Here is a 14,129-nt window from a genome sequence, read left to right as displayed (position 1 = left end):
AGAATGACTGTTCCTGGCCCCAGGCTGGGCCTCCGGGCGGTGGGGCCAGGGGGATCCCCTGCATCCACAGAACATATCTTGGTGTCAGGATTTCTGGGACCACATGAAATGGGGGTGCCCAGCAGCGTTGGTGGTCTGGGCACCAGCTGTGTTAGTGCAGGGGTGAGCTTGAACTTGAAGTTCTCGCCGTCTCTTCGGGTCGTGCTGTGGGTGAGAACACACCAAGGAAGCGATGTCCTCGGGGCCCTGTCTCCATGCAGAGACACCCTGTGAGATGTTGGACCAACTGCCCTTATTCAGGAATCGTCTTTCCCTGGGAGGTGGAGCAGGTGGAGGCCTGTGTTAGGCTGTGGGGGCATTTCCTGGACTGGCTCTCCTTCCTTTACATTCCCACAAATGTATTACAGTATTACATTCTTTTCAAAGTGGAAATAAACTCTATGAAGTCTGTTTGTAGAACACCTGTCCTCTCTGCCCAGAGGGCTGTAAACCAGGATGGAGCCCGCGGCTTGAAGAAGGACCTCGATAGGGGTGTTCTGTGGTAGACGGAGCTTCGCCTCCTCTCTGGGGCCTGAAGCTTGAAGACCTCTTCGCTGTGGTGGGAAACCTGCAGGCAGCTAACAGGGGTTTTAATTTTTGCCATTTTGGGGCCTCTAGGATAAGATTTAGGGATGTTTTGGGCCACAGTGGGAACACTAGCTTCCATGGAAGCCAGGTGGGCCTGGGGTTGGGTTTGGGGGAAATAACAGTGGTCTCAGCAGTGTAAGTGGAGGACGTGGAGGCCTCGGTTTCCCTCCACGGGCTCATGGGCTCAGCCCGGAGCTTTTCATCTAGATCCTAGAAGCAGAGCATGTTGGTTTTGCCCAGTGACGTGGGGTCGGGGCCAGAGGGTCTGCCCAGAAGTCCACTCCCCTTCCCACGGAGGGGGCAGAGGCAGGGCAGGATATCTACACCTGTGTCAGAGAGCCATGGGGGTCCTTCCCACAAACTTGGTGGGGGAGGGGATACCATCAGGCATTGTAAGTGGCTGCCATGTGTTGAGGGACACAAGGAGGGACTTCTCACAGCCACAGCTAGGGACAGGTAGACAGATGTGATCCGACGGGTCCTGGTAGGAAAGCTCAGAGGCTGTGAGGTAGCTATGCCTAACCCTCGCCCGGTGACAGTTCCTGTGGGTGATGCTGAGCCAGGACCTAGGCTCAGGGTGCAGAGTCCTGCCCCTTGACCTTGCCCACAGTTGTGGGGCAGAGGCTGGCTTTGTTCAGGCGAGACAGGTGCCCCTGAGGTGTGGGGGCAGCAGGTGGGAGGAAAGGAGGGCTGGGCTTGCGTTTTGGCAGAGCCAAGTCTAAGACACCGTGGGACACGTGTGCGGGCAGCAGCTGGGTCCTTGTGGCTTGAGCTCGTGTATGGCGTCGGGGTGCAGGCGCAGGGCTGGGATCACCAGCTGTGAGCACCCTGGGACTGGCCCACGGCAAGAGGGTGCTGAGGCAGGAATCCTGTGGAACACGGCCCGGAGCAGCAGGTACAGGCCACCAGAGGGCTTGCGTGGGATTGGTGCTCGCTGCTGGAGCCTGGATGGATTGTGCTCACGCAGGGGCTGCTGCCTGGCCCACCGGTTCAGAGGGCAGCAAGGACTCCTAGACCATGGAAGGAAGAGCTCCAAGGCCAGCTGCACACCTCTGTCTGTTCAAACAGGATGAAGAGGAGATGGAAGAAGCAGCCAATCAGAAGCTTGCTCTGCAAAAGGCCAAAGAAGTGGCTGAAGTGAGCCCCATGTCTGCCGCAAACATCTCTATTGCTGCTGCGTAAGGCTCTTGGGGGTGGACTGCAGGGTGGTGGGGGCTGCTGCAGAGTCTCTTGGCTGGGCCCCCAGCAGGGCACTCCTTCCAGGGGCTTCCTTGGAGCACCTTGTGTTGGCTGGAGCTTTTTGGGACACAGCCTCCCCCAGGAGCTGTGATGAGAGGGAACGGCTCCCCTCCTGCAGGAATCTGTGAGCAGAGGGTTCATCAGGAAGAGCCTCCATGGGTTCTCCCAGTTTGAGTTGGAGGAAGGTGTGACAATGCATGGTCCTCCCATCATGGGTGGGATCGGCTCTGATTAGCCCCTTGAGAGTCTTGGGTGGCTCCAGAGCTCCTAGCTGGGGCAAAGACTGTGACTCAGGGGTAAGGTATTGATATATCTATTTTATAATTTTCTTAAAGTTTGTTCATTTAGAGAGAGAGAGAGAGAGAGCAGGGAGGGAGAGAGAATCCCAACCAGGCTCTGTGAACTCATGAACCGCGAGATCACGACCTGAGCTGAAACTGAGTCAGATGTTTAACCAACTGAGCCACCCAGTCGCCCCTCCATACGTCTGTTTTCTGCACAGCTTTTTAGGAATGTATTTTGTGAACCGAAAGATTCTAGGTGGTATTTCAGCAGCCCAAGAGACTTAATGCAGTTTCCTAAATTGTCTTTGAGGTTTCTGTGTTGGGACAGAGGTCAAGGGGAAGCCTTGCTGATGAGAAAAGGTGAAGGCGGGGTTGAAGCTTCCTTGGGGAGGCTGGTCATCCCGAGGTTCAGCTGAGCTTGAAGGAACATTGCAGAACCACATCTGGAGGTCTTAGGGCCTTCAGAGTTGGGACAGCCTAGGGCCAAAGGCTGCAGCGTGCTGAGGGAGGTCACCGCCGGGGGAAGAGAGGGATGGGAAGGGGGAAGGAAGGTCTGGCCTGCTGTCAGCGTGGCCATGAGAGAGCACAGAGAAGCTCTGTCTTTGTGGGGAGCTCGCTCTCTGAGCCAGGCTGAATCTGTCTGGAGCTGCTGGCTTGTCTTCAGTGCCACCCTACCCCACCCTACCAAACACCTCCCATTTCCCATATGGACCCACCTGGTGGGCACCAGGAACAGCCACAGGTACATCTGTAGTGACACATGCATTTGGGCTACTGAGTGTATGTGCCGGCATGTGGATGTGTTTGCTGGGAGTGTGGGTGTGCAGGTGTGCGGGAACGCGTGTGTGTGCTTGTGCGTGAGTGTGTATCATAGCAGCCCCGTTCTTGTTCAGCAGTCCCAAGAGTGACGACCTGTTTTCTAGGAAGGCCTTTGCAGAGGACCTGCCCCTAAGCCAAGCAGGAAGCACTGGCCTCTGGGGGAGAAGAAGCCAGAGGAGATCACAGGCCCCTGGGGGGCCCAGGCAGGGGTGCAGGGGGCCTGCGGGGAGCCAGGCAAGACACAGCAGTTATTTCTCAGACAGCTGCTGGGGTGCTCAGGGTTTAGTTGCCTCTGTTTTGTTGTTTGGCTGGTTCAGTGACTTGGTCGGCTTGGTCCTGGGCTTGCTTTGAGGAGGTTGTGGTGACCTGGCAGACGGCCCCTTCTGAGCTTTGTAAACTACTGGTGGTCTGCCTTAGCAAGGGCGGCAGATGAGCCTTTGACTTCTTCATGGGCCTTGTGGGTTTCAGTTCAGCGTTTGCCCTCTCTGCTCGCTCTGGAGGTGAGTGCGCTGTCCCGTGGGCCTGATGCCTGTCAGAGCTGCCTCTTCCCTGGGGGCATGTGGCAGGGCACCCGTTCCCACCAGGGCCGAGATCTCAGAGAGGCAAGTGCCGGGGCCCTCAGCACCACCACACAGAGCATGTCAGGCCACCAAGAAAGGTCTGGATGCTCTTCCTCTGCCCCTGTCCTCATCTGGGGATACTGCTATGTAAGAACAAGGCTGCAGACTGGTAACCCCGGGCCAGGGTATAACACCGGCTGCTGGCCCCATCTCCACTGTGGTGCTTCTTTTCTCCTGGGCAGGGTTCCTGGGGTTGCACAGGTGTTCTGCCTCACAGCAGGTCCTGAGCTCCGTGTCAGCTTGTCAGCCAGGCACGTGTGTCCCCCTGCTTGGGCTGTAGGTCCTGCGGGTTCTCCTGGGATGTGGCTTTGGCTTGCTGTCCTCTGCAGCATGTCCTGGTCTGTTGTTGCTGGACATGGCGGTCGGTCTGACGTGATCACTGAAGATCCCACACACTGGGCGGGGTCTGAACTCCCGGGTGTGTGAATGTCTGCTCTCCTCTTTGTGTGGAGACCACTGAGCCCTGGAAGCTGTGGCTCAGAGCCCCGGTGTCTGTCTGTCCTCTGTCCACTGGCCCCCCTCCCAACTGTTTCTGTTCTCCTGGTGGGTTGTGTTGGGTAGACAGGCAATGCCTGCTTCTTCCCCACTGCTGGGGTGGGGTTAGAGTGAAGCGCCCGAGTGACACTCGCCGTGACACTCCCTGCAGCCGTGCTGTGTGGTCTGTGCAGGGGGAGGACTGGTCCAGATGTTCTCTGTGACGCCTCGATGCTGGGTGGCCCTTCATGTCCTTGGTGTTTGAGAGGCTCTCCTGGGCCTTGTGCAGCCTCACACAGAGCCTGAGGGGAGAGGGTTCCACGCCTCCTCAGAGGGGCGTCCCTGTCCTTTGGAGTTGGGCTACAGCCCCAGGTGACAGCCACTTCAGGCCCCTGGGAGGGAAGGGACGGTAAGGGTGACATGGCCCTCCTGGTTCTCTGTACTTTGTCACCCTTCTCCTCACCTGGACTTCTGAATGCTGGTATACACACTCACTCACACAGTTCACTTACCTCATCGGAGTCACAGCCCCCTGACGCTCACTGTCATGCCTGTTCGTGCTCATACGTGTTCATACTCACCTGGTTGGTCACTCACACGTGTTCACACTCACATACGCACACATGCTCACTCATAACCCCACACTCATTCACACACTCTCGTATACTCACACACCATCCACGCACTCACGTTCAGTCATACACTGATTTGCACACTCACACACACACGTTTGCACCCAGGACCTGCAGGCGAGTGAGTTGCTCTGGGCTCCTCACAAATGTGTGTAGACTCGGCCTTGAGAAGGAGTTGCTGGGAAGCCACCTGGGGAACTGCCTTAAAGGGGAATGATTGTGGAGATCTTTGGTTTCTCTCTGTTGGTTTTGGAAAAGGTTCCAGAAAGTCCCTGGGAAATGGCTGGAGCTATACCCAAAGGAAGTGGGTTGGTCATGTAGCCTGTTAGCCCCTGGAAAGGGTCGTGGTGAGCTGGAGGCATGTGGTTTAGAGCCTGGGGAGCCGATGGGGTCAGGTGGGCTGGGACAGAGCCAGGTGGTCAGGCAGCAGGGCCCAGGTGAAGCAGCAAAGGGCAGGTGTCCCATGCTGGCTGGCTTTGCTCCCATCTTGAAGGCAAGGCGAATGCCTAGGTCATCCCACTGCAGCCCCGTGGGCGGGGAACACCAAGAGGCAGGGGAGGGCCATTTGGAACTTTGGACAAGTGGTGCTGGCTCTCTCCAAGCCGGCTGCCCTTCTAGGGGCCTAGTGTGCTGGGCCGTAGCGGATGGGCAGCAGGACCCCGGCTTCTCTTCTTCCAGCTGTGGTGGGTGTGCTGTGTTCTTTTTTAGCGCCACTTTTCTGCCGGATGCTCTTTCTTTCTCAACTTCTCTTTTCCCCCGAGGTCTCGGCCGGTGCCCATTCTGATGGAAGCGTCCCTGGCCTCCTGCCCAGATTTACACTGCAGCCTGCGCCCTGACCTGACGTGGCTTAAACATGTTCTTGTCCTTTAGAGCCCTCTCTGGTTTTCTCACTTTTGTTTGTTTTGTCTTTTGCATGTGCAGTTTTGTAAAGCACACGCGAGGTGCTGCATCTCACAGCTCATCTGTCTCCAGCATAAACTCACCGTGAGTCGCTCTGCTACGATCCCCGTCTGTGGCTTCGTGACAGCTACATGCGAACACCTCCCTCCACCCCTAACTGCTTTTCCACCTCAAATCACTTGCTTCAGGGGCAGCTCCGGGAAAGCCTTCTGCAGCTGGCGGGGGACAGTGGGCATGCTTCCTGACGTCCCTGAGTCCTGTTCACGGGCATCAGCCTCTCTGAGCTCGGCCCCTCTCCTCTCCCTCCTGGTCGTCTTGTCTGCTGTCTGTCCATGTGCTGTCTCTCTGGTGTCTTCAGCACCTTCGCTTCTCCTGAGGTGACCACCGCTGGGCACCAATGGGTGCTGTCTCCTTACGGTTCCCATGACGGAGAGCGTTCATTAGGACTCACAGAGGACATTCACGGGGTCCTCCTTCCCCACTCCTTTTTCACTTGGGAGGGGGTGTATCTATGACCCTTAGGAAGTTGTGCCAGCAAGATCAGAGTTGCTGTCTCATGTTAGATCAGCCAGAGCCTGAGATAGAGCCATAGAAACCTCAGCGTGGCCCTCCTGGAGGTGACGCCAGTCTGGCGGGGGAAGTTGTCCTGGGAGGCTTGCCCCCAGGGGCTTCCTCCCAAGGGTCAGACCAACCCCTGCAGGTGAGAAGTCCCCGGAGTGCCTGGGTGTAGTCAGTAGGTAGCCGGGTGCCTGCTTTGTGTTCTGGTGCTGTGGGAGCCCTTGCCGTCACTGAGACACCTGCCCCCTACTCAGCCAGCACAGAGCCAGGTTCAGCTTGCCCGCAAGCACTTGGAGCTGCTGGCTGTTGGGGCCTGATGTCTCACAGGGTAGGAAAGCTGGATCCTGGATGAGTGATTCACAGGGTGGAGTAAAATGTGCACATAGGTATTGATGGTGTCACAGTCGGGGCTGCTTCACGTTATCAGTGGCTGTGGGTAACTGGCTCTCTCAGCCCAGAGACTTCAAAGCAGGGCCATACCAGTGAGGCTTCTTTTTGGGTCCTACAGGCGTCTGCAGTGCCTGGGTCAGGTGTGGCTGAATAGGGCTATACCAGCAAGCTGGGGTCGAGACATCACGGGAGCAGCTCCCCCATGTGACTCCTCAAAGAGCCTTTTTAGACAAGAGCTTTGCCTGGATCATTGTCAACTGAGTGTCAGACGGTTGGCCTGGCTCTCGCTCTCATGTTCTTGCTACTTGTGAAGTCGGTGGAGAGGTGCAGAGACCAGTGGTGGCCAGACTGAGCAAGGACAGGGCAGCAGCCAGGTGGGTGCAGGCTGACTCAGACAGCAACAGGGAGGAGAGGCCTGGCACGCAGACTCAGAGACACATCCAGAGAGGAAGTCAGCAGCATCACCGGTAGGTGGTTGCAGACAGTTTCAGGCGGCACTAGGGCCCAGAGAGGCAGAGAGACCCAGCAGGAGCAGGGCCCCAGAGGGGCCACGTGGCACAAGTGTTCAGTGTCTTGCTCCCCTGGGAAGTTATGAGAGGAGAGGAGTCTGCCAGCCCCGTGGCACCCTCCAGTCTCGCGGGTTAGCTGGTTGCTGGCAGAGGAGGAGCTGCAGCCCAGGGTGGGCCTGAGGGCACAGCCATGTCATCACAAGCTCATCCTCACCGGAGCTCCCGGCCACTCCGAGTCGGAACATTGTTCCCACTGTCTCTACTGCCTGTCTGTTCTGACAGAACTCACCTCCCCGCCCCTCACCGTCTTGGGCTGTGTCTAACACTAACCCTGCTGCTGCTGTGCTGTCAGCCCTCGTGGGCTCTTATGTCTGAGGAGTGACCCTCAAGGCTGTCATCCCTTTCACGTGGTTCAGCATTGTTCAGAGTTGGGTCCTTTGTTTCGGTGCCAGCCTGGGATGGGGTAGGTCCCCTGTGGCTTTAGTCTGAAGCCAGAGAAACAGAGGGTGGTCGTGTTGCAAGGCGTCCCCAGGAGTAGGGCTGCATGGCTTTGGTGTGTCAGAGGAGGCAGCTCAGGGCCTGGGGTGGCAGTTGAAGCTGTGGGGTAGCAGATGGCCAGAGAGGCTAACAGTTGTCCACCCTGTGTTGCCCTGGCCTGTCTGCCACATGGGCTCCCGGGTGAGGCACAGACGGTGTACTCTTCTGCCTTCACACTTTTGAGGCACTGCCCTGGAAATGGCTCCCCACACTGGAGCCCAGACCTCACTTCAAAGGGACAGGGTTAAGCATCATATGCTTTGTGCAGGCCAGCTGCAGGGACTGGGCTTCCCCCACCCGGCCACCTCTGTCTTTGCAGGTCAGCATGGTGCTCAGTGGCCCAGGGCCCTGGAGCTGGTGGCAGGGTTGGCCTGGGGCCCCTCAGGCTGTCACTCTAGGCTGTGGTGTCAGTACAGTTGGGGTCTGGCCAAGGCCTCATATCTTTAGATACCTTTTCTTCTGTGTTGCCTTTGCATGCATCTGATCCTGGCTCCGTCAATGGCTCACCGTGGGGCCCTCTGTGAGTCTCAGCCTCTAGGCTCAGTGTCTTCATCTGTGAAATGGGGACAAGAGCAGCACCTAATTCCTAAAGGTGGTTTTGGGGGTCGGATGAGGTGGGCATTGCAGCCGGTAGCACAGTGTGGCCCTTGAACAATACAGGTGCCACAGCCGGCATTGTTCTTACGTTGCCGCCACCACCACCGTGGTGGGTCCAGAAACCTCCAGAGGCTGAAGGAGGAGAGTCTGGCCTCAGCAGAGGTTTCTGCTTGGCTGAGGTGGGACTGGAGTCGCCTGCATTGGAACCTTATTCAGCAAAGACCCCAGAATGCAAAGGGCTTCCCATGTATCCTGGGCTGTGGAGCCCCACATGTAACCATGTGGGTGAGGCTGGAGGGTGGTCGAGGCCTTTGGTAGCCTGTGCAGTGGGGGCTGAGTCTGGAGCACAGGCCATTCCTGGTGCTGGAGGGCTCCTCCCTGTGCTGGTGGATGAAGGGGGCTCCCTGTGGAGCCAGGACAAAGGAGGGCATTGAGGACCATGGGAGGAAGCATCTCCAGCCCTCGACCTGAGTGCTGGGCTCCTGGGAGCAAATGGCCGCTGAGCCCAGTGGCAGCTGCCCAGATGGGGCTGACCACCTTAGGGAGCAGTCACAGCTTTACTCTTCACTCCTGTTAGGGCCAGCTGCCCCTGGGCAGCTCTGCTGTATGCTTCAGCGAGGCCCGTGCCCCAGGGCTGCTGCAGGTGGCTCCCTGCCTCCTGCCTCTTCCTCAGTCCTGCCCCATTTGGACGCTGCCCCCCACCTCTCCCCATTTTGGTCTTCCTGGCCAGCAGCCCACCTGCCCTGGAAGCCTGTCTGCCACCTCATGCTGGTTCTTATCATTCCCACTGCCCTGCATCCCGTGGCCAAGGGCCCCTGTGCACCTGCTCAAGGGTGGCTTTGAGCCCCCACCTGGGACCCCCCCCCCCCCCCGTCAGTCTTTGGGCTCAGGATGGGGCGAGGCCAGCGCTGAATTCTTGTTACCCTGGGTATCCCCCACCTGCTCTGCACCGACTGCCAGGGGTCTTGAGGGCTCCTGCCACCCCTCCTCCCTGCGTCCACTCTGCCATCCCTCCATTGCTACGACCATCTGTGGCTTCCCCTGCGAGGCAGAGAGGTGGGGGGGGCGGGGCGGACGCTCACTGCCGGTCTCCCCACAGCAGGCCGCAGAACTCGGCCAAAGCACGCTCGGTCTGGGAGCAGAGGGCCAGCCAGCTGCGGCTGCAGAACCTGCGGGCCAGCTGCGAGGCGCTGTACAGCGAGATGGACCCCGAGGAGCGGCTGCGCTACGCCACCACGCGCCACCTGCGGCCGGACATGAAGACGCACCTGGACCGGCCGCTCGTGGTGGAGCTGGGCCGCGACGGGCCGCGGGGCCCCCCGGGGGGCAAGGCCCGGCCCGAGGGCGCAGAGGCCGGCGAGGGCACGGACCCACCCCGCAGGCACCACCGGCACCGCGACAAGGCCCCGGCGGCGGCGGCGGCGGCGGAGCAGGACAGGGCAGACGCCCTGAAGGCCGAGGGCGGGGAGTCCGGGGCCCGGGAGGAGCGGGCGCGGCCGCACCGCAGCCGCAGCAAGGAGGCCCGGAGCGAGCGCGGCCGCGGCCCGGGCCCCGAGGGCGGCCGGCGCCACCACCGGCGCGGCTCCCCGGAGGAGGCGACCGAGCGGGAGCCCCGGCGCCACCGCGCCCACCGGCACGCACCCGACCAGGGCAAGGAGGGCGCCGCGCCCGGGACCAAGGGAGAGCGGCGAGCGCGCCACCGCGGCGGCCCCCGGGCCGGCCCCCGGGAGGCCGGCAGCGGCGAGGAGCCGGCGCGGCGGCACCGGGCCCGGCACAAGGCGCTGCCCACGCACGAGGACGCGGAGAAGGAGGGCGAGGTCGAGGACAGGGACAAGGAGAAGGAGCTCCGGAACCATCAGCCCAAGTGAGGGAGTGCGCGTGGTGGAGGCGGGGTCCTGGCGAGGGGCGAGGGGCGAGGGGCTGGGGGTGCCGGTGGCGCAGGGTTCAGGGGTGCGGGGCTGTCCCTGTTCAGGTTGGCCGTCCCGCCTTCCGTCTCAGCCTCTCTCTCTGCGGTGGGGACAACCCTGCCCTGTTGGGGCGACGTGTAAAATCCTTAAAACCGCGTGGGGATCAGGTTTGCTTCGTGCGTGTCCGTCGTTATTCTAAGGCTCGCAGGAGAGAGAGGGTGTAGGACGAAATCGTTGGGACTGGTTTGGGACACGTTAGCTTGGGAAGATTGGAGAGAGACTGAGGGAGGCCCGAGGAGGCCACTGGGGGCTAAATGGTAGGAAGGAATAGGGCCAGGCTGGGTGGCCATGACAGAAAGGGCCTCCCAGCTCTCCACACCAGCTGGCTCGCCTGCTCCCTGGCAGGGACAGGCCATGACTCTGAGTCTGTGAGAAAGCTGGGGTGACAGGAGGCCCCAGGCTGAGGCCAGCACTCTTGGGCGCCTGCCCGGCAGCTGGAAGCCCCTGCTCAGGTCTAGAGTCTGTCTTTGTGTGCAGAGTTCTGGAGGGGCCGCAGGTGGAGTAGCTTAGAGAAACACCCTCTTCTGGGCTTCTTCATTCTGCACATAGTTCCCTTTTATATACATAGTGTGATGCCAGCCATGCCTGGTCGTGTGCCAGGGACAGACAGGTTGAGTCGGCCCCATTTTTACTTTTCAGACCTGAAAACACAGAAATGTACAAAGTGATGAAAACCATATGAAATGTCAGAGTAGCAGAGGAAGTGGTCAGGGATTTATCTGATTTGCATCGGGGCATAAGGAGCTGGATTTTGCAGACTGACTAGGAGTTTAGGGCTGCATCAGAGTCTGATGTGCATTCTTGGTTGCAGGGAGCCACGCTGTGACCTGGAGGCCAGTGAGATGATGGGTGTGGGCCCTGTACATGCACTGCCCAGCACCTGCCTACAGAAGGTGGAGGAACAGCCAGAAGATGCAGACAATCAGCGGAATGTCACACGGATGGGCAGTCAACCCTCGGACCTGAGTGCCACTGTGCATATCCCGGTGACACTGACCGGCCCTCCTGGGGAGACCACGGTTGTTCCCAGTGAGTATCTCCCCGTATCAGCGGGGCAGGGCCCACCTTATGCAGGCGCAGTTTGCTCTCCCCTGTTCCCCTCTCTCCATGGCAGCCGCTTGGGGACAGAGCATGCCTGTGTGAGCCTGTCTACACCAGCTCGAGACAAAGTCCTTTGTGGTCAGCATCTGTGCCTTGATGTCTCTTTGTTTCCAGTGCCCCAGAAGAGCACTGTTGCTATCACATGCCACTTAAACTCTATTCTCCTCCCTTCCAAAAATATTTGCAAGTTACCAGCTCAGTGCCAGGCATGGTGTTAGAGGGCTGGGGATAGCGGGGGGGAGTGGAACTGTGGGACTTACGGTCTCATCAGGAGAGCAGACCTCAGGATGGCCACAGCTCTTCATAGTTGTGTCAAAGCTGCTAAGGACCATGTCCCCAGACTTGATGGGGGCTGAGAACTAGTGCGTGAGAAGGAGGAAGTTGTCGGGGTGCTGGTATTCCTACCGACTTACTTTGCCCTATGATCCCTGCACTAAGAGCCCCATAGGCCTTTGCCTCAGCCCCTTTTTTCTTCCCCCCACTCACTCACTCACTTACTCACACGTGAGTGTGAGCCTGATTGGGCAGCCACTCCATGCCTGACTGCCTGACCATGAGAGCAGGGACTGAGGGTACAGGGTGGACAAGATACTGCTCCTGTTTTCAGGCCACTCCACCTTGTAGGGACAAGACGGACAAATACCGTCCCCTCATACTGTGCGGAAGGTGCATAGACCTCTCGTGAGTGCCGAGGACAGAGAAGGCGTTCCACGGGGAGGGGAAGATACTACAGAAGCAGAGCTGACGTGCGAGGCCAAATGAAGATTTAGGTTTCGAGTAGACCAGTTGCCACCACCTGGTGTTGCCTGTGTTTGCAGATGTGTCCACAAACACAGACACGTGTCTGTGCCTGTTACCTCTTGTCAGGTGCTCTCACCTGGGGCCTGTGAACCAGTGCACAGTGCTAGGTGTGGCAATGGGAGATGGCCAGCTCCAGCTGCTTAAGCTCTCCTCCTTTTTGCTTCCTTGGGAGAATGCTTTCCCTGGCCTATCCCTGGTTTCCCTTCCCATGGGTAATAGTGGGTCTGTCTTACCAGACTCCTGGAAAGCAGCCCCCCTGGTCTGAGTCTCTCTGGATAAACTTGAGGATCGGCCCAGGCTTCCCACCTGACTTTTGTCAAGCCCCTCTTCCCCACCTCCTGGCAACCCCTGATCTTTTTTACTGTCTCTGTAGTTTTGCCTTTTCCAGAATGTCATCGCGTTGGAATCATACAGTGTATAGCCTTTTCAGATTGGCTTCTTTCACTTACCAATATGCATTTCAGGTTCCTGCCATGTCTTTTCATGGCTCAATAGCGCATTTCTTTTTAGCACTGAATAGTATTCCATTGTCTGGGTATACTGCAGTTTATTTATCCACGCACCTATTGAAGGACGTCTTGGTTGCTTCCAAATTTTGGCCATTATGAATAAAGCTGCTATAAACGTGCGCAAGATTTTGTGTGAACTGGTTTTCAACTTCTTTGGGTAAATACCAAGGGGAGTAATGGCTGTATCATATGGTAAGACTATGTTTCATTTTGTAAGAAACCGCTGAACTGCTTATACCATTTTGCATTTCCACTAGTAACGTACGAGGGTCCCATTGTTCCACATCCTTGTCAGCAGTTGGTATTGTCAGTGTTCCAGATTTTGGCCAGTCTAGTAAGTATGTCGTAGCATCAAATTGTTTAAGTTTGCGTTTTCCTAATGATGTGTGATGTGGAACATTGTTTTCATATACTTATTTGCTATCTGTCTTTTCCTCTTCAGTGAGGTGTCTCTTAAGATCTTTGGCCCATTTTTTAATCTGGTTGTTTTCTTATTTTCAAATTTTAGGTGTTCTTTGCATATCCCGGATAACACTCTTTTATCAGATGTGTTTTTTTACAAATATTTTTTCCCATCCGTGGCTCATCTTGTTCTCTTGACGTTATCTTTCACAGAGCAGAATTTATTAATTCTAGCTGATACGTTATTTTTCTCATGGATCATATATTTGGCGTTGCATCTAAAAAGGATCATCAGAAACAGAGTCGTCTAGGTTTTCTCCTGTGTTATCCCCTACGAGTTTTATGCATTTCACATTTAGGCCCGTGAGCCGTTTTGACTTAACTTGTGTGAAAGGTATTATGTCTATCTATATTCATTTTTGCATGTGGACATCCAGCACCATTTGTTCGAAGAGGTGATCTTTGCCCCACTGATTACCTTTGCTTCTTTGTCAAAGATCAGTTGATTCTATTTCTGGGGTCTATTTCTGAGCTCTGTATTCTGTTCTTTTGCCCTGTTTGTCTATTTTTTAATTTTTTTTTTTTTTACCAATACAGCGCTGTCTTGATCACTGTAATATTATGGTGAGTCTTGAAGTTGGGTAGTGTCAGACCTCTAACTTTGTTCTTCTCCTTCTGTATTGAAGTGTTGCCTATTGTGGGTCTCTTGCTTCTCCATGTAAACTTTGGAATCAGTTTGTTGATATCCATAAGATAACTTGATGAGATTTTGCTTGGGATTGCATTGAATCTATAGGTCAGGTTGTTAAGAACTGACACCTTGACAATATTGAATCTTCCTATCCATGAACATGGAACATTTCTGTCCTTATGTAGTTCTTTGGTTTTATTCATCAGAGTTTCAGTTTTCTACGTATAGATATTGTAGATACTTTTTGTTAGATTTATACTTAAGAATTTCATTTTGGGGGGAGCTAATATGAATTAATTATTCTCAAGTTAGGTAACAGGCAGTGTAGTCTTGGCTTCTGGAGTAGAACCCGGTGATTCGTCACTTATAAATGACACCCAGTGATCATCCTGATGAGTGTCCTCCTTAAATGCCCATCACCCATTTACTCCACCTGCCAACCTCCCAACCCCCATCAGCCCTCAGTTTGTTC

At 56.5% G+C, this 14,129-nt stretch overlaps 1 protein-coding gene across 9 annotated transcripts in view; it reads left to right on the top strand.

Moving 5' to 3' along the window:
* The window catches only part of CACNA1B (calcium voltage-gated channel subunit alpha1 B), a 189,793-nt gene that overhangs the window by 89,642 nt on the left and 86,022 nt on the right, over positions 1-14,129 (top strand). For 6 of the 9 annotated variants that reach the window (XM_053204274.1, XM_053204275.1, XM_053204273.1 and 3 more), the window contains 4 exons: positions 1,696-1,805; positions 5,617-5,679; positions 9,286-10,050; positions 10,965-11,182. In XM_053204274.1, coding sequence (XP_053060249.1) covers positions 1,696-1,805; positions 5,617-5,679; positions 9,286-10,050; positions 10,965-11,182 — 1,156 coding nt within the window. The remainder of the gene's footprint in view (positions 1-1,695; positions 1,806-5,616; positions 5,680-9,285; positions 10,051-10,964; positions 11,183-14,129) is intronic. The other 3 variants (XM_027051022.2, XM_027051021.2, XM_053204276.1) reach the window with 2 other exon arrangements.

Source organism: Acinonyx jubatus, chromosome D4 (assembly GCF_027475565.1).
Source record: "Acinonyx jubatus isolate Ajub_Pintada_27869175 chromosome D4, VMU_Ajub_asm_v1.0, whole genome shotgun sequence".
Lineage (NCBI taxonomy): Eukaryota > Metazoa > Chordata > Mammalia > Carnivora > Felidae > Acinonyx > Acinonyx jubatus.
This window is presented reverse-complemented; position numbering and strand designations above follow the sequence as displayed.